General features: G+C 47.9%; 1 protein-coding gene across 1 annotated transcript in view; it reads left to right on the forward strand.

Moving 5' to 3' along the window:
- LOC310814160 (ryanodine receptor 3) overlaps positions 1-10497 on the forward strand; it is a gene marked incomplete at both ends in the record, with an annotated part of 112956 nt that extends 102459 nt beyond the window's left edge. The window contains 21 exons of the mRNA XM_083683460.1: positions 1566-1672; positions 1800-1888; positions 2143-2271; positions 2564-2668; positions 3418-3499; positions 3765-5080; positions 5245-5303; positions 5659-5836; positions 5957-6062; positions 6166-6341; positions 6519-6649; positions 6754-6796; positions 7100-7227; positions 7516-7576; positions 7693-7839; positions 7973-8107; positions 8271-8427; positions 9117-9181; positions 9281-9381; positions 10193-10244; positions 10402-10497. Coding sequence (XP_083539586.1) covers positions 1566-1672; positions 1800-1888; positions 2143-2271; positions 2564-2668; positions 3418-3499; positions 3765-5080; positions 5245-5303; positions 5659-5836; positions 5957-6062; positions 6166-6341; positions 6519-6649; positions 6754-6796; positions 7100-7227; positions 7516-7576; positions 7693-7839; positions 7973-8107; positions 8271-8427; positions 9117-9181; positions 9281-9381; positions 10193-10244; positions 10402-10497 — 3463 coding nt within the window. The remainder of the gene's footprint in view (positions 1-1565; positions 1673-1799; positions 1889-2142; positions 2272-2563; positions 2669-3417; positions 3500-3764; positions 5081-5244; positions 5304-5658; positions 5837-5956; positions 6063-6165; positions 6342-6518; positions 6650-6753; positions 6797-7099; positions 7228-7515; positions 7577-7692; positions 7840-7972; positions 8108-8270; positions 8428-9116; positions 9182-9280; positions 9382-10192; positions 10245-10401) is intronic.
- Positions 10498-19271: the final 8774 nt, after the last annotated feature.

The following is a 19271-nucleotide window of genomic DNA, read 5'->3' on the forward strand; positions in this document are numbered from 1 at the left end:
TGCGATTGAGCTAGAGGACCCTAAGGAGGACGCCCCTGAGAATGCCTGACTGAAAATGGGCCATTTAACGATTGGTTAAAAAAAAAAAGGAAGTTGCGGCGCAAGCAATAACAGCTGCCCATGAGGAAACTCCTCCTGTCATAACGATTGGTCAGCTGATGACCCTCCCACCTGCTAATGATTGGCCCATGCCTTTGCCGTTGTGTTGGGAAGAGGGCCCGATAGGGCCACAGACGACACATGGTGCAGCATTAGCGCGATGACACACTCGCTCTTTTATTTGTGACAGACACAAAGCTCATCTCCATGTCACGTTTGTCACGTATGTCATTGTGTCCGTGTGTCCATCCGGCAGGTGAACCCGTGCTACTGTATGTCTCTCAGTCCTGTCTGAACTGTCTGTCTGTCTGTCTGTCACTAAGATACACACCAACATCGAACCGAACTGCTGTGTGTTTAGAGTATGTCATGGCAAACGCACGACAGGTGACTTACCGCAGAAGCCATTGGATCTGATTAGAGAAAGCATACAGTGAATGGATATGTCCTCATGCATACTCCAGCCCATTCCCACCTCATGCGGCCAGGCATAAGTGATGGTAACTGTTAGTCCTGTAATGTTTCCCCCACGTCCGATCCAACACCTGCCAAATTGGGCAGAACCTTGTAGCCCAAGACTCTTCAACCGCATGTCAATGTCCAAAGCTGGAAAGTGATGTCAGTATTTATATATATATCTATATATCTATATATCTATTCTCTATATATCTATTTCTCTCTTGTTCCTACTTCTTATTGAAACTCAATGTCTTCTCCTTTGCTTATGTCTGCTTTTTTTGTTTGTTTGTTCCTTCTTATTAATTTTTTAAACTCATCGGTCGCAGTCAACGTGAGTGAGCGGGGTAAATACATGGTTTAGATTCTACTCATTTCGCAATGCTGCCATCCTGATTGCTCTCTCTCCGTCCAGCCCTCCCATCCCTCCCTCCCCCCCCCTCCCCCCTCCCTCCCCCCTTGTCTTGAATGCGGTTATGACCTACGGCTCTGGTCTGAAGGAACACATGCATGCTCTAATGACATTTTGGCTAGATTATCGAATCCATAACAGACCCAAACTGACTCTCTCTCTCTCTCTCTCTCTCTCTCTCTCTCTCTCTCTCTCTCTCTCTCTACCTCTTCCTGTACTAAGTTAGTGCTTGTTGTCCGTGTGGGAACTTGTCTGTCTCTTTATGTTCTTAATACTAACACAATATAACTCGATTAAGTCGAATCGTAACAAGAATAAAATTCCCAAAGCTTTGTTTGTGGCTTAAGTACAAAACAACAAAGCTCTTCAATGCAGTTTTATTCAACGCAGTCGTGCGATATGTATCTGTAGTCTCCTTTATGCCGCCTACGGTGCATATGCTTTCATCACGAAGCCTCTCGTCTCGGAGCTTCAGGACAAGACAGCGGCTTTGTGAGGAAGTGTTATGCTAGCTACGGTTCCCTGTGTTGCTGTAGATACTGTGATGTCGGGAGGTGTGATGTCGGGGTTCTAACCCCCTCACAACCAAAGGGGACAGTTGTCAATCTCATCTCCTGTCTTCAGGTTCCAAGGTTCTGCAGAACGATGAGTTCACTAAGGATCTATTTAGGTTTCTGCAACTGCTCTGTGAGGGCCACAACAATGGTAGGTTGATCCCTCTGGGCTACGCCACGTCAATTACCTGTTTGTATTGTAGCTCAATATCTTATTCTTCTCGTGCCATGATTCTTTATAACTGACCGTTAACATTCCAACCTGTCCCCATCTTTAGACTTCCAAAACTTCCTGCGGACTCAGACGGGAAACACAACCACAATAAATATCATCATCAGTACTGTGGACTACCTGCTCCGCCTGCAGGTAACATGCAAACACACACACACACACACACACACACACACACACACACACACACACACACACACACACACACACACACACACACACACACACACACACACTCTATACAGTACTTTATTTGTTTATTTGTTTGTTTTATACTCAACCCTGTCACATCTTTGTCCCTTGTTCTGTCAGGAGTCTATCACACACACACACTCTATACAGGAGTCTGTCAGTGATTGTCACATATATCTTTTCCCTTGTTCTGTCAGGAGTCCATCAGTGATTTCTACTGGTACTACTCTGGTAAAGACATCATGGACGAAGCAGGCCAGAGGAACTTCTCCAAAGCCTTAGCTGTGGCCAAGCAGATCTTCAACTCTCTCACTGAGTACATCCAGGTTACACAACACCCTTTTTACTCTTAATTTAGATAAATATGTCACTTAGCTGACGCTTTTATCCAAAGCGACTTACATTGCAGTGAGTGCATACATTTTTCAGTATATATGGTCCCAGTGGGAAACGAACCCACAACCTAAGCGTTGTTAGCACCATGCTCTACCAACTGAGCCACAGAGGACCACAGAGGACTCTTATGTCTAGGCTAGTCTCTGTAACTGAGATATGGACACTGTAAGTAAACGCCTTACAATCACTCAATGAGGTGTTGTGTTCTCCGTCTGTTCCCAGGGTCCATGCATAGGGAACCAGCAGAGTCTGGCCCACAGCAGGCTATGGGATGCAGTTGTCGGTTTCCTCCACGTGTTTGCCAACATGCAGATGAAGCTGTCACAGGTACAATACAACTGAGCATGGTTTTCGAATCACTTGAAGTAATCCAGTGGCTCATTAGGAATCATGAGAAATCAGCTATACGATCAGATATGATGCAATCGATATTATATAACATTGGAAAGGGTATTTTGGGTGGAGAGTGCACATTCAGTCTGAGTATCTTAAAAAATGCCTTCTGCCACTAGAGGTCTCTCTTAGCTCAGGGATGCAGTCAGCAACAAAACAGGCTTCTCTCCCTTGATTAGAAAGGTGAGGAAAGCTATGTGATCCATCACTCCTCCAGTGGGGCATCTCAGATCTGCTCTGTCCCCCAATAACCCAGTTGGGATCAAAATGAAACCTATCGGCCAGCATTAGAGCTTATGTCAGGGTTAAGGCTGGTGTGGCAAGGCTGTTCGCAGGCAGGCAGATTGACAGGGCAGGCGTGTTTTGATTAGCCCTCAGATTTATGGCATGCTGGGCACAGGTTCTAAGGAGGGCCCCACAATGAGTCAGCCCTTCCTTGCCATCTGCTCCTGCCCAGCTGAATGACATTAGGCTCTGTGCTGATGGATGGCCGAGGCTTAGCGGGGGCCCCGACGGGGGGCTAGCAGTGCCCAGCACTCTGAGGGGGCCTTGATCTCTCCAAATGCCACTCTGGGATATTAGATCCCTGTGAGGGAGTGGCGCTAGCTGGCTAGCCAACCCCTCTCTGATGTGGTGCAGGATGTGTCACAAGGTTGTTTTTGTTTCCTTCCCCGTCCCCACAGGACTCGAGTCAGATTGAGTTACTGAAGGAGCTGCTGGACCTGCAGAAGGACATGATCGTGATGATGCTGTCCCTTCTCGAAGGTTCTGTTACTCTGAGACGTAGCAGGGTGCACCCGTTGGGCATATCTGATTATTATTATTATTATTATTATTATAATATTGAGTTCGCTATGAGCATGAGCCCTAAGTATATTACCTGATACATCTCTTATGACCAAGCAATCTCTCTAAACAGATTTATGTGCTCAAATTACGTTAAATTATATCAAACCCTCACCAGCTCTGCTTTCTAGGGAGGGATATGATACCGTCCTACACTTTAATAACCCTTACCGTTCTCCTCCAGGTAATGTTGTCAATGGAACCATCGGAAAACAGATGGTGGACACTCTGGTGGAGTCCTCCAACAACGTGGAGATGATCCTAAAGTTCTTCGACATGTTCCTCAAGCTGAAGGACCTGACCACCTCCGACAGCTTCAAGGAGTACGACCCGGACAGCAAGGGGGTCATCTCCAAGAAGGAGTTTCAGAAGTCCATGGAGAACCAGAAGCAGTATTCTCAGTCTGAGATCGAGTTCCTGCTCTCCTGCGCCGAGGCTGATGAGAACGACATGTTTAACTATGAGGAGTTTGTGGAGCGTTTCCACGAACCAGCCAAGGATATTGGTTTTAATGTGGCAGTACTGCTGACTAACCTGTCAGAGCACATGCCCCATGACGCCCGCCTCGCTACCTTCCTGGACCTAGCTCAGAGCGTCCTTAGCTACTTTGAGCCATACCTGGGACGAATCGAGATCATGGGTGGAGCCAAGCGCATCGAGAGGGTCTACTTTGAGATCAGCGAGTCCAGCCGAACACAATGGGAGAAGCCCCAGGTCAAGGAGTCCAAGCGACAGTTCATCTTCGACGTGGTCAACGAAGGCGGCGAGAGCGAGAAGATGGAGCTGTTCGTTAACTTCTGCGAGGACACCATCTTCGAAATGCAGCTGGCCTCCCAGATCTCGGAACCCGATATGGTGGAGCGCCCAGAGGAGGACGAGGAGGAGGGACATAGCGTGGAGGAGGAGCCCGAGGAGGAAGAGGAGGAGAGCGTCCTCCTGGAGGCCTCCTCGGCCTTCACCATGGCCTGCATGTCCATGAGGAAGAACCTGTCCAGCTTCCGCCAGATGCTCACCCTGAAAAGCATGAGGCGTCAGTACAGGAGGTTCAGGAAGATGAGCGTGAGGGAGATGGTGCGAGGCTTCTTCTCCTTCTTCTGGATGATCTTCACGGGCCTCTTCCGCTTCCTCTACAACTTGGTGTGGGGCTTCTTCCACATCCTGTGGAGCTCCATGTTCGGGGGCGGGCTGGTGGAGGGCGCCAAGAACATGAAGGTGACGGACATCCTGGGCAACATGCCCGACCCCACTCAGTTCGGTATCCACGGCGACGTGCTAGAGGCGGAGAAGATGGAGGCAAGCGAGGCGTTATCGGTGGCGGAGCTGAACCAGATGGCTCAGGGGGACACGGTGGAGGCGGACCTGATGGCTGAGCTGCTCAATACCCATTCCAAGAGGGAGGGGGGCAAGCATGGGGCAGAGCCCGGCCTGGGGGACGTTGCAGAAGTAGTGGGAACCGACGCCCCCTCTATAGCCAGTGCTGTGCGACAGAAGAAGGCCCAGGTCTGTGTACGACCTCTCCCACACATTTAAAAAATAATTGGTTATTGATTATCCTTGTTGTTATTTCATCTCAGGCATTAATGTTAATTGCCCATCTTGCAAATGCGTTGCTTGACATTTGAAAATGAAGTAGGAGTTTAACCAAGATTAATTTGTTCTTGAAGGAAGCTGCCAGTAAGGACTGCCCCAAAGGAGATCACAAAGCGGAGGCAGAGAAAGCAGAGTGAGTGGCTTTATGATGTCCTTGATCCTCAATTTGATTGCAACTTATTTGATTCCCCTTGTGAACACAATCATCTCAGCCTGTCAGCCATAACAGGATTAGCTTTGCTCCTGATGTGAAGTGAACTGGTTCTGGTGAGGATTCTTGTTGTGTGTGTGTGTATGTGTGTGTATGTGCGTGTGTGTGTATGTGTGTGTATGTGTGTGTGTGTGTGTGTGTGTGTGTGTGTGTGTGTGTGTGTGTGTGTGTGTTTACCTCCGTTCGGTGAGCGCATTATGACCGAAATGCAGGATGAGCTGATGAAGAGCGTCTCAGCCTCCTCCCACGTGATGGTGTGTGTTTGTGTTTTCTCCAGCCCAGAGGACGGGGAGAAGAAGGACAAGGACAAAGCCAAAGAGGAGGCTGCCCCGAAGCCCCCAGCGGAGGACGAGAAGAAGCACCCCAAGAAGAGACCAGGCCTGAAGAAAGAGGCGCCCGAGGCGTTCATGGCCAGCTTCTTTGCCGGCCTGGACATCTACCAGACCAAGATGCTGGTACGTACAGTACAAATATGTATGTTCATCTGTTTATCTGACCCTGCTGCTTCTGATCGGAATATTGCTTTCTGTGTTTATTGGCTTGTTGCAATGTCTGACTGATATATGTGTTTACAGAACTATCTGGCCAGAAACTTCTACAACCTTCGTTTCTTGGCATTGTTTGTTGCGTTCGCCATCAACTTTATTCTGCTCTTCTACAAAGTAAGTGAATTAAGAAGAAGTAAGTTCTTATTTAATTCAATGGGTCACGTTTACAGCATCACTACCAGGCTAAAAAAGCTAAAAGCTTTCTTGTCGGTGTCAGGTGACTGGTGATGACTCAGACGAGGAGGACCCCTGGCATGGAGGTGGTGGAGGTGATGAAGAGGAGGATGAAGGTGGAATGGAGTACTTTGTCCTGCAGGAGAGCACAGGCTACATGGCACCGACGCTGCGCTTCCTAGCTATACTACACACAGTTATCTCATTCCTATGTGTGGTGGGATACTATTACTTGAAGGTACACACACACACGCGCACACACACACACACGCACACACACACGCGCACACACGCACACACACACACACACGTGCACACACACACACACACACACACACACACACATACACATCCGAGTGATGATCTCCAGAGTACCTGTGGAGTGCTGATCTAATGACCTGTGTGTCTCCCGTAGGTGCCCCTGGTCGTGTTTAAGAGGGAGAAGGAGATAGCCAGGAAGCTGGAGTTCGATGGCCTCTACATCACAGAACAGCCCTCAGACGATGACATCAAAGGACAGTGGGACCGTCTAGTTATCAACACCCCGTAAGTCCTGCAGAAGGGAGGACACTTACCAAACTATAGTGATCATATCTCTTAACTTAGTATCATTCACATTGAGGACTAATTGTTTTCTTTTTTTTGGACAGTTCTTTCCCTAACAACTACTGGGACAAGTTTGTCAAACGAAAGGTAAGTGCCTTTTATTCACCAGAACAATGTGAATGGACATGCACATACTACTACTACTACTACTACTACTACTACAGTACTACTACTACTACTACTACAGTACTACTACTACTACTACTACTACTACTACACTACTACTACTACTACTACTACTACTACTACTACTACTACTACTACAGTACTACTACTACTACTACTACTACTACTACTACTACTACACTACTACTACTACTACTAGTACTACTACTACTACTAACTGTAGCCTCCTCCTGAACCTGTCCCTGGTGCTGCTGTTGTGTGCAGGTGATCAATAAGTATGGAGACCTGTATGGAGCAGAGCGCATAGCAGAGCTGCTGGGTCTGGATAAGAGCGCCCTGGACTTCAACCCGACGGAGGAGACTGTGATGAAGGAGGCATCGCTGGTGTCCTGGTGAGGAACTAGGACAGTGGGTTAGAGGAGAACTGGAAGACAGAGTGTGAAGTTACAGAACACAGTTGACGATGTCCTGAAGGCCGAAACGTTTGTCTTTCGATCCCTGAACGAAATAAATACTAAACACCTTCAAATCTGTTTTCTTTTTAGTGCGGACCGGTTACATATTTTGGGAGATCTGTTGCAATTTGGTTGACACACCTATTCTGAGTGCAGTAGTCTCAAGAACTCTCAAGTTCCAAAACATACCAATCTTACTAATCACCAAACCACCTCTTTTGTCAGGCTGAGCTCTATTGATACCAAGTACCACATCTGGAAGTTGGGCGTGGTCTTCACCGACAATGTGAGTGTGGTGTAACGGCCCAATGTACATGACACCCACAATGATTAGACATAAGAAACAGCGCATGATTCATGTCTGGATGGTTGATTCATCCTACGTGTTGTTTCTCCTTGCAGTCGTTCCTCTATCTGGTCTGGTACACCACCATGTCCATCTTGGGACACTACAACAACTTCTTCTTCGCTGCCCATCTGCTGGACATCGCCATGGGCTTCAAGACCCTGAGGACCATCCTCTCCTCTGTGACCCACAACGGCAAACAGGTGCGAGGTGCTGCAGTGTGCAGTTTGTTACACCTGGCAGCAGGGGTCAGTGTTGAGCCTGGGCTGTAGTTGGTGCGCTGTTGGTTGTTCTGTAGGGGAGAGTAAGCTGAGGTTCTGTGCCTCTCACCGACAGCTGGTGTTGACCGTGGGTCTACTGGCCGTGGTTGTCTATCTCTACACTGTGGTGGCCTTCAACTTCTTCCGCAAGTTCTACAACAAGAGTGAAGACGAGGACCAGCCTGACATGAAGTGTGACGACATGATGACCGTGAGTATTAGAGGTTTTACGGAAAACATAACGAACAGCGTAGCGCAAATAGTTACAAATAGTACAGGGGTTTACACTACTTAAATGATGCAGCAAAAATAGGTCTTCACGGCCATATCCTGGATATCATCTTGTTCTCTACCTTCCTTCCCTCTTCCGCCAGTGTTACCTGTTCCACATGTATGTTGGCGTGAGGGCAGGAGGCGGCATAGGTGATGAGATTGAGGACCCAGCAGGCGACCCCTATGAGCTCTACCGCATCCTCTTTGACATCACCTTCTTCTTCTTCGTCATCGTCATCCTGCTAGCCATCATCCAGGGTGGGTACCGGCTGTGGTGGGCGGAGAGAGAGAGGTGGTCAGTGTGAGGGACTCAGCGGGGTCGGTGTCACTCTGGCTACTTGGTGTCAAAGTCACCTTGGTGTCGCTGTGGGCCATGTCGACAGGAGATTAGTGACGCACACACACACACACACAGACGCACACACGCACGCACACAGACACACGCACGCACGCACACACACACACACACACACACACACACAGACGCATGCACACACACACACAGGCACACACACACGCACACACACACACACACACACACACACACACACACACACACACACACACACACAAGCAGGTTTGTTTCAACCAGGCACTGAGGAGAGGATCCCTGCAGCAGACCCCCCTCATGGCCAGTAATGTGTCTCTTACAGTCAATCAGCCTCAAACTGTCTCATGTTGTTTCCGCCCACAGACAACTATCAGTCAGCCTCATGTCCCTCCCGTGGACACCCTGTCTGACTGTCTGTTTGTCTCAAAGTCAGTCACCACCACCGCACAGACAGACAGACACACCATCAGACAGACCCATCGGCCACCCACAGTCAGACAGATGGACTCAAACCAGGAAATACTGTATTTTACACCACAGTAAATGAGAGTGTTTTTAATTGCCCTGTAATGAGGTGTGATGAGATATGCCCACCGCTGGTTGTGTGTGTCTGCAGGTCTGATCATTGATGCCTTCGGAGAGCTGAGAGACCAACAGGAGCAAGTGAAGGAGGACATGGAGGTGAGGGGAGGACTCTGGTTTGCTTTTGAACTATAAACCGTGCAAGCTTAACCTTATGAACTCATTTATTTTTCAACCCCCCCCCCCCCCCCCCCCCAGACCAAATGCTTCATCTGTGGCATTGGTAACGACTACTTTGACACGACGCCACACGGCTTTGAGACACACACCTTACAAGAGCACAACTTGGCCAACTACCTGTAAGTATCCTCCTACCTAGACTTGACGTCACTCAGTCCTTAAGTGCTAAACCTTCTCCTTTCAAATACCTGTCACATCTTCTGAATCCCCCCCAAGTATTTCCTTTCATATTTCTTGATTTTTAGTCTCCTGATTGAGCACTTAAGTACATTGCATTGTTATTTGAGCCAGAGTTGTGAATACCAGCATTGACCCAGAGCTTAAGCTGTCTTCGCTCGTCTCCAGGAGCCCAGTTTTGATCTATTGTTTGTTTTGTACGAGCCGGACAATAGGAAGTCATGCGGCCCATTAGCTCCCTCAGTGAGCTGGCGGAGGTAGTGATGCAGTTGACCTCATTATCTCTTTTCATGACTCATTAATGCTCCTGTATTAGCTCCGTTGGAAAAAAGGTGTGCAAGGGTAGCCGGCTCTCATGCAATATTGATTCGGTGGTTTGGTGTGTCGTGATGCAGGCAGAGAGACAATGATCGGCACGTTGGCCCTCGGGTTCAGGGAAGGACACGTCACGTGGTTGAATAAGATACACGGCTACTACTTTGCTATGCTGTTCAGGCCAGAAATAGACAGATTAACTACTTGGAAGTAGTGAAGTGTTATTCTAAATACAGGTCTTTAACTACTGTACTTTGATAGTTGTAAATATATTGTGAACAGTAAAGATATCAAGATCTATATCTTTCTGACAGAATTCAATTATGAAATCTTGATTCTGAGAAGGTCGGTTTTGACTGGTTTGACTACAGTACCTTGAGTTGAGGATGTGGTTATGCAGTCTTTCCATCGGTCTCACCTGTTCTTTTGACTTCCCAGGTTTTTCCTGATGTACCTCATCAACAAAGATGAGACAGAGCACACAGGTCAGGTATGAAGTCTTTCACCATGGTTTTATCCTATGAAAAACACACTTGTCACATCAGGAACAGAATGCATGGTGATTCAGGATATAGCAGCAGCAACAGCAGCATGACTGATGATTACACTGTCATAGGTGTCACATCCTGTGTATCTCCCTTCCCCAGGAGTCATACGTGTGGAAGATGTACCAGGAGAGGTGCTGGGACTTCTTCCCTGCCGGGGACTGTTTCCGTAAACAGTACGAGGATCAGCTGGGATAGAGCAGACCTGTTCCTGAAGCCCCCCCAGTCATCCAACGGACAGGGCTGTAATCCTACGGAGAGCGGCAGGGCTCAAATTCACGAAAACAGCTGATGACGGTATCCATCGGGAACCATTCACCGCCTACGCGTCCTCTAGATGTGTATGATTGACTAGAGGAGAGGGACGATGTTAACTTTCCTACGTCGGAAACAACCATTTTCACATCAACATCAGATGTACCCACTTTACCCTCGGTATAGTGCCAATCTACAAGACAGAGACGGTTACGATCTGCCCAGACATTTATGTTTTGAGTTTTTGGAACTATTTTTTCATTGTTTTTTGACAACGTGTTGCCTTTTCCTCAACATGACCCCAAACCATTGCACAAATATTTTGTCTTTTTTGAGAAACACTGGGTTGTGTGGGGTTATGGGACAATGTGTGAGTCATGACCCTTATATGCACAAGAATACTACTTCAATATTTCAAGAATGTTGAAACACGAGACTTATGCCAAAAGATAGGGTGAGTAGATTTATACAGGTAGTAAAATGTGATTTAAGAGAAGTTTTCCAAAATGTTGTGAACGTGCTTGCTGAGTAAAGTATTGAATTTAAAAGGACATGACCAGGTAAACGGTTTATTATATGATGAAAATGCCTAAATCAAGTATTGATGAAGTGCCTTATCTACATTACAACAAAGCTATGCAAAACCATTTTGTTTTTCTTTCTGATATGAAAGTGTAGTAGTTTTCCTGGACCAGCAACAAGCAGCTGTTCAGAATTAGTTTGTGGCTTCAGTTTTTTCATTTGATAAAGGATGAACAGTGGTGATTTATTTATTTATTTATTTTTTGCCAACTGCAGCATCCTAAACTGCAAACGTCATCGTACAAAGAGTTTAAATGACACACATGTCGTCAAAGTATATCACATCAGAATTTATTTAACACCTTGAAACAAAAAACGAAAAAAATGAATTGCTATTGTATGGCCATTTGTATGTAGTAGCTTCGCTGAACCGTGCATTTCTTTTGAAGGAAAAATAAAGAAATCAATGCAATACGCGAGGCCTTTTAGTGTGTTCCTTTTTTGGGGATTTTGACTTCATTTTTTATCGTGACCATTATCAAAATAAGGCCTTTTGGTTTGACAACAAAGGAAGTTGCCAACACTGCTAACGAGGGAGAGCTACAGTACAATACAGCATACCTCTCTCCCACCATAACACCTGAGTCCTGTATCAAGCTGCCCAGTCAGTCCTACAGTGACCCTCACATCAGGTCAGACCATGACCACGAGTTCATATCAGGGGATTTAGCTTCCAGAAAAACGGAGTAATTTCCCCAATCTGAATCAACATGTGATGCTAAGGACGGCTCCTATGACCAACCAGATTATGTCATGATGAACACCGCCTGCAGCAGAGGCCTGGGTGGTAGCCGTTATCTTGGGGCACTTTGAGGGTTTTCACCAACTTGGGTGATTAAGTTTGATCATCATCACTAAGTTAGGATAATCAGTCCTAGCCTTCAGCTGCAGCTGCAGAGTAGTGTTGTGTCGTAGCCTTCCTTACTGTTCAGCCTTACCTGGGCGGAGGAGGCCAGACGTCAGCGGACAGGCTCCCTGGCATTGTCTGATGGGGATTTAGCCCCTTCTGCTACCCACAGCGCCACCTGTCAGTTCACATCATGTCACCTCCACCTCAACTGCCATGCAGGGAGGGCGCTGGTGCTGTGAACTGCTATCCCTCCGAATTTCACCAACTGATGCCCCTAACCATCTCTGACATGTTGATATTGGATTACATTTGAAATCATTTTAGGTGAGTTGACTGAATTTTCAAGGCCTTTTATTTTACAGGTTATGATTGAAGAGTGTTTGTCTATCAGCATTGTTTTTCGCAATTATTCACCATTGATATGCTAAATGTACCCACGAATATGCCCAGCAAACATGTGCCCAGCAAAAACTATCCCAAACCACAAACCTGTTCTGTACAACTTCTGGAATGAATGCAACTTTCTGGTAAAGAAACGGCATTCAATATTTCATAAATACTTTTTTTAGCAACAGATGAAACTAACAGTTTATTTATGATATATCGATTCACAAGACCAATTTATAACAGAAACAATACATGGGTTTTTACGAAACCCCTGAGATGAAGATTGTAGACTCAATTTCAGTAATTTGACAGAATGAGAACAGCAGGAATCCATACTCGCTGATATACAGTTGCAACGAAGCAATTTAACGACTGGAGACAAATTATCCCCATTATATGTTCATCTATAATTTCCCCCCTTTGTGTTTAATTCTTCCTGTTTGCAGCAGCTGCGGTTTCTTTACAGTGTGAAGTGATCATTCTGATAAACGGTGTGATGGTAGGGGGGCTAATTTCCTCCTCTCTCAAATGGTTGATGTAATTACTAGTTCTAGATAGAATGAGACACTAGTATTAAACTGAACTTCTCTTAATTTATCAGAGTCATCTAAAGAGAGTCATTTAATGAACTAAAAGGCTTTTACTGTAATGAACCGATGAAATGTGGAGATACTTTGGATAGGCTGAGCACAACATAATGGCTGTGTTATGCTGTGTAAGTAGCTGACCGTCCTCCTGCTCTTGAACGCCCTCTCAGGTATGAAACATGGCCTGGTTCCCAGATGCTTCACACCCCCCCAACACACCGCTTCATGACACAGGTAACATGAAGATTCACAGCACCTGCGACACAGCACCTGCTTCACCCTTGACCACTAAAGGTTTCGTAACGACTTCATGACTTTCATAATGGCATCTACAGTATCTGTCAGAGAGCAGGGGATCAGAAGAGGGGCACCGGTGAGTCGTTGACTGAGGGGATATTAGCAGGCGTCTTTAGGAGAGTTCCTGTCACATCTCAGCGCTCCCGAGGTCTGACCTTCTGTCCGGTCTGGTCATTCCGCCGGACGCACCGCCTGAGGCAACGTGACCGTGGGGACAGTGACGTGTTCTACTTCATTTAACCGTGAGCCTATTCAGGTCATCAAACTACTCAATTCATACAGCTCCCAAACCACATCCAGAACCACTGTTGTAGTGATAATGGTTGTAAAAAAAGAAATGTGGGCTGACTTTTGATTTTTGACCTTCTGTAGCCCATCGTTCAAACCGACCTACCTACCGTATAGTTAATATAAAAAGCAGGTGAGCACAGATGTATTCTGCAGGGACAAGGCATGTCAGGCTACAGGTATGAAATAAGGTACAGTAGACTCTGAATTGCATTGTCAAAAAAGTCCTTCAGGACCCAACTCATACCCAACCCTTATTTGTCTTCCCTACGAGGATCCCCACAAATAGCTCCGTCTGATTGTCTTAGCGGCAGCCTGCTGTTCCCGCTCATGTCTGTCTTGTCATCCAGTGCCCTCCGTGGCACGCTCTCTGCTGTGCCCTGGCAGAGGCAGAGGACAGTCGAAGAAAGACAGCCGCTTGGGCCACACGCTGCTCTGTCACCTGCAGCTGGGGACCAGCAGAGCTCCAGCACCTCTCTCTCTCTCTGTCTCTCTCTCTCTGTCTCTCTCTCTCTCTCTCTCTGTCTCTCTCTCTCTGTCTCTCTGTCTCTCTCTCTCTCTCTGTCTGTCTCTCTCTCTCTCTCTGTCTGTCTCTCTCTCTCTCTGTCTCTCTCTCTCTGTCTCTCTGTCTCTCTCTCTGTCTCTCTCTCTCTCTCTCTCTCTCAGGTGTGCGCTGCTGAATAGGCTCCCCCGCGCCACGTCCTCCTGCTGTTCTCAGGCGCTTTCAACCTCACATCACACAGACAAACGCCGTCAGTTTAGCTCCTAATCGTTAGGGAAGTGGGAACGCAATTAATGTAATTACTGTTTTGTTACAAGAGTTAAGTCACTCTCACACAGCAAGCAGAAACAGGCCCAACCTTTAATAGGGTAAACCGTTATAACTCTCGTACTGTAATAGCAGAGGCAGTGACTGAACATGTGTTATCAACCTGTCCCTTGCAGGAGCAATGCTGTGGTGTTCTCTTCTGCTTCAGTGGAGGTCTAATGGATACAGATTACCGTACGTTTATTCAAAGTCTTAATTACAACTTAAATTAGTCCCAGGTTGTCTTAGGAAGACATGCATGAATCAAGTGCGTTTACCCAATTTTAGATAATCAACTGTAGTAACTTAAACTGAAGTAGCTTCCGGGGCGTTCAGTGGCGTAGCACACTAAGGCGCATACCATATCATCGCAAGGTCCCTGGTTCGATTCCGGCCATCGACATATCCTGCATGTCATCCCTCCTCTCTCTCACCCATCCTTCCTGTCAAGCCTCTACACCTCCCTGGGTTTAGTGGTATTACGTCCCAGGATCCAACAGTGATTCTGCATGACGTGCTGTTGTCCTGGAAAGGATAAAAGGGTGGAATGTAGGAGTAATCTTGAAAGAAATATTCCTCATTTTCTTTTATTCATTTATAATCAATTGTATTTTACTTTTCTGTTAATGCTGCTATTATAAATCATTACTGTCTTTACCATGACCTACCTCTTATCAAATGCCTTAGTCACTGTAATGATCTAACTAGACTGAACATTTGATTGAGTGCGCCCCCCTTTGGATTGTGAAGACGACTATAACTCATCCAATCGTCCTTGGACAGTTACTTGCTTATCTTTAAGCCTGGTTGCTTGTGCATGGCTATATATTTATGTGTCGGAGTGAAGACTGGCAGAGAAATCTCATCATTCTGCAGACGGGTTCTCTGCGTTTGCCAGGTTCTCTGCGTTTGCCAGGTTCTCTCTCCATATTGCAATATGATTAAATAAAGAAGTTTTAGAAGAAGAAGAAGACTCTTTATTTGGCCATGCAATCAATTCTCATCAATTGTAGGAATTTGACACGTGCACACCCCTCCCGAGACAACACACACCACACCTCCAAGGGAGAACAGAGCTCTGGGCACAGGGCAGCCATATTCAGCACCGCTGGAGCAGTTAGGGGTTGAGTGCCTTGCTCAAGGGCACAACAGCAGTGGTAGGAGCCTTAGATATGATGCCAGTCACCTTCCAGTTACCAGCTCACATCCGGCTCCCTCCTAGGGTGGGGATCAAACCAGCAACCTCCCGATTGCTGGCCGGCCTCTCTAACCTCTAGGCCACCTGCCGCTTGATAGGCCACTTGCTGCTTTACTTGATCACATTGGAACCCAAGTGAAGACTGAAGTTTCTCCCACGGTGTGTCTGGTTCTACTGGGATGATCAAAAACATAAAAGTTTCACCCTGTCACTTGTGAATTCCCAGGAACAATGCTGTGGGGGTTCTATTCCCAGGAACAATGCTGTGGGGGTTCTATTCCCAGGAACAATGCTGTGGGGTTCTCTTCCGCGTCAGTGGAGGTCTAATTGATACAGATTAGTGTACGTCTATCATAAGTCTTAATTATGATTTAAATTAGTCCCAGGGTGGCTTAGGAAGAGATGTGTGAAACAAGTGCGGATGTTTTGTTATGAAAGATTACTTTCACAGGCTGTGTGTGGAGCATAAACTCTGAAGAGGGTTTGTTTTCTATAATAATAATAATAATAATAATAAATAGAAAAAAATAACGTACAGGCGCATCCACAATGTACCATATTAGTCAAGTCGAGATTTTTTTGTTGTTGACACAAACACACCCACACACAGGAAGAGGAAGAGAGAGTATGCGTTTCTATGGATATTTGTTTTCTGCTCTTAATGAGACATGACACGAAGGGCAAACCAGCAGAACCGTTAGCGTAGCTAAGGCATCTTTAAATGATGCTTTTGAAACGCAGAGGTTTGACGAACGGTTCATTGTTGCACATCCCTCAAATCACGCTAAACCATTCAAGACCTGGATGATCAAGTTGCAGATCCTGTACAAACGGTAATGGGTTTAGACTACTGCAGTGGTAAAGCTAGCACTGAGCTGTGGCAAATACCCGGTTCATTGTTGTAAAGGTGAGTGACCTCTAACAACAGAGCTTAATCTGTGGAGTGTGTTCTTTGTGCAGATGGAGAGAATAACATTGTCCTGTCAACGAGCTTAAGCCCATTCAATGAGTAAAGAGGTTAAGCACCTCTGTTGTGGTATGTACTGTGAGTAATGTAATTTGTGACAGTACAGTATGTCTTCGCTTGGCAGTACAGTATGTGTGTGTGTGTGTGTGTGTGTGTGTGTGTGTGTGTGTGTGTGTGTGTGTGTGTGTGTGTCTGTCTGTCTGTCTGTCTGTATCTTTGTCTGTGTGTGTGTGTGTGTGTGTGTGTGTGTGTGTGTGTGTGTGTGTGTGTGTGTGTGCTGACTGGGTTCCCCTCTGTCCATTCTTTCTGCAGTGCTGGCATCCGCTCCTGTGACAGATGTGTCCCTCCCTTCAGCACCCTCTCTCCATCCATAGAGAAAGAGAGAGACAGAGGGATGAAAAATGTATGTGAAGAGAGAGAGAGAAAGAAAGGGGGGGGGGGAGTGAAAGGGGGTAGATCGAGAGAGGACAAGAGACATACTGTACAGACAGACAGACAGACAGACAGGTGCGTCAGATCACAGAGATTTCAGGATTAGCCTCTTTTAAGTCCAAATCTCCCTCCGCAGATTTTCATCCTCCTGTCTGTGCACATTTTTTTTGCGGGACTCCTCATATGTTCAGTGCATTCTAAGATCTGATCTAACAGGATTGCCGGCTCATGGTGCGTTTGACTCTGGTGTTTTCCCAGAAAATGGAGTCATTATTATGTAAGTACTTGGTGGGATTGGTCAAATCCTTATTCCCTTGATAAGGTCATTGACCCCGCCTCAGGGGCCAGGCCTGGATTGGATGAAGCCCTTATAATGTTTGGCCCACAATCCCTTTCATGCCCCCCCTGAGAGCGACACACTAAACAGCCACAGTGGTATCTGTTTCAATATGGCATGTCTTTCTCCCGATTTAACACAGAGGGCAGAGGTTAGTCAAGCTGACGAGCACAGTGGGACACACCATTATTCTGAATACGTGCTCCGTGCAACTTCAAAACAGCTCCCGAGGCGGTTCGCTCTGGTGAAAACAACGACAGCGCGAGAGAACCTTCTTCTTTGTGTTCTGAAGCGACGCACGCAGAAGCTCTGAAGCTCTGAAGCTCTGAAGCTCTGAAGCTCTGAAGCTCCGAAGCTCTGAAGCTCCGAAGCTCTGAAGCTCCGAAGCTCCGAAGCTCCGAAGCTCCGAAGCTCCGAAGCTCTGAAGCTCCCTGCAGAGAGTTTCATGTTTGAACACAGACACAAAAAGAGTCGGTCAATACAGCGGACGTCTCCTGAGACAAGAACGGCTTTCCACATCTCCAGCAAATCCTGTCTTAGTCATTCCTTAAGCTAGATTCAAACAGACGTCAAAAGGGACACCATCACCAGATTAGGTTATGATGTGTGTGCGTGCGTGCGTGCGTGTGTGTGTGCGTGCGCGCATATGTGTGTGCGTGCGTATGTGTGCGTGTGTGTGTGTGTGTGTGTGCTTGTGTGTGTGTGTGCTCGTATGTGTGTGTGCATGCGTGTGTGTGTGCAGCCCACGCTTCACTGAAATTCAAATAGCTTAATCGCTTTTACACACACACTGCAAACTCCACCTTAGATATCTGGCACTATATCAATGCCAATTAAGAGCATAAAAATGAATGGCCTCTAGAGTATAGAAGGGGAGGGGGGGCGGGGGGGGGGAGGGGGGGACGGGGGGGATCGGTTACAGTACGTCTACAAGGTCAGAGTAAAAGGATGCTGCTGAGGGGGCAACACTGTAGACGAAGGTGAGACGTGCTGAGCTGTGCTCAACTGAGCTGGGTAGGGCAGGTAGGGCAGGGTAGGGTAGGGTAGGGTAGGGCAGGTAGGGCAGGGTAGGGTAGGGTAGGTAGGGCAGGGTAGGGTAGGGTAGGGTAGGGCAGGTAGGGCAGGGTAGGGTAGGGTAGGTAGGGCAGGGTAGGGTAGGGTAGGTAGGGCAGGGTAGGGTAGGGTAGGGTAGGGCAGGTAGGGCAGGGTAGGGTAGGGTAGGGTAGGGTAGGGCAGGGTAGGGTAGGGTAGGTAGGGCAGGGTAGGGTAGGGTAGGGTAGGGCAGGTAGGGCAGGGTAGGGTAGGGTAGGGTAGGGTAGGGTAGGGCAGGGCAGGGCAGGGCAGGTAGGGTAGGGTAGGGTAGGGTAGGGCAGGGCAGGGCAGGGTAGGGTAGGGTAGGGCAGGGCAGGGCAGGTAGGGCAGGGTAGGGTAGGGTAGGGTAGGGTAGGGCAGGGCAGGGCAGGGCAGGGCAGGTAGGGCAGGGTAGGGTAGGGTAGGGCAGGGCAGGGCAGGTAGGGCAGGGTAGGGTAGGGCAGGGCAGGGCAGGGCAGGGCAGGGCAGGGCAGGGCAGGTAGGGCAGGGTAGGGTAGGGCAGGTAGGGCAGGGTAGGTAGGGCAGGTAGGGTAGGGCAGGGCAGGGTAGGGCAGGGTAGGGTAGGTAGGGCAGGGTAGGGCAGGGTAGGTAGGGCAGGGCAGGGTAGGGCAGGGTAGGGCAGGGCAGGTAGGGTAGGGCAGGGCAGGGCAGGGCAGGGCATGGCAGGGCAGGGCAGGGCAGGGCAGGGCAGGGCAGGTAGGGTAGGGCAGGGCAGGTAGGGCAGGGCAGGGCAGGGCAGGGCAGGGCAGGGCATGGCAGGGCAGGACAGGGCAGGGCAGGGCGGGTAGGGTAGGGCAGGCCGCCCCGTACCCCAGAGGTGTTCTATTGCGCTGAGACGGCAGGAGACAACGACCTCAGTACAAAACCCAGGTTTGTCACACTGCCAAACACA

Source organism: Argentina silus, assembly GCF_951799395.1.
Source record: "Argentina silus genome assembly, chromosome: 13".
In the NCBI taxonomy this organism is placed as follows: domain Eukaryota; kingdom Metazoa; phylum Chordata; class Actinopteri; order Argentiniformes; family Argentinidae; genus Argentina; species Argentina silus.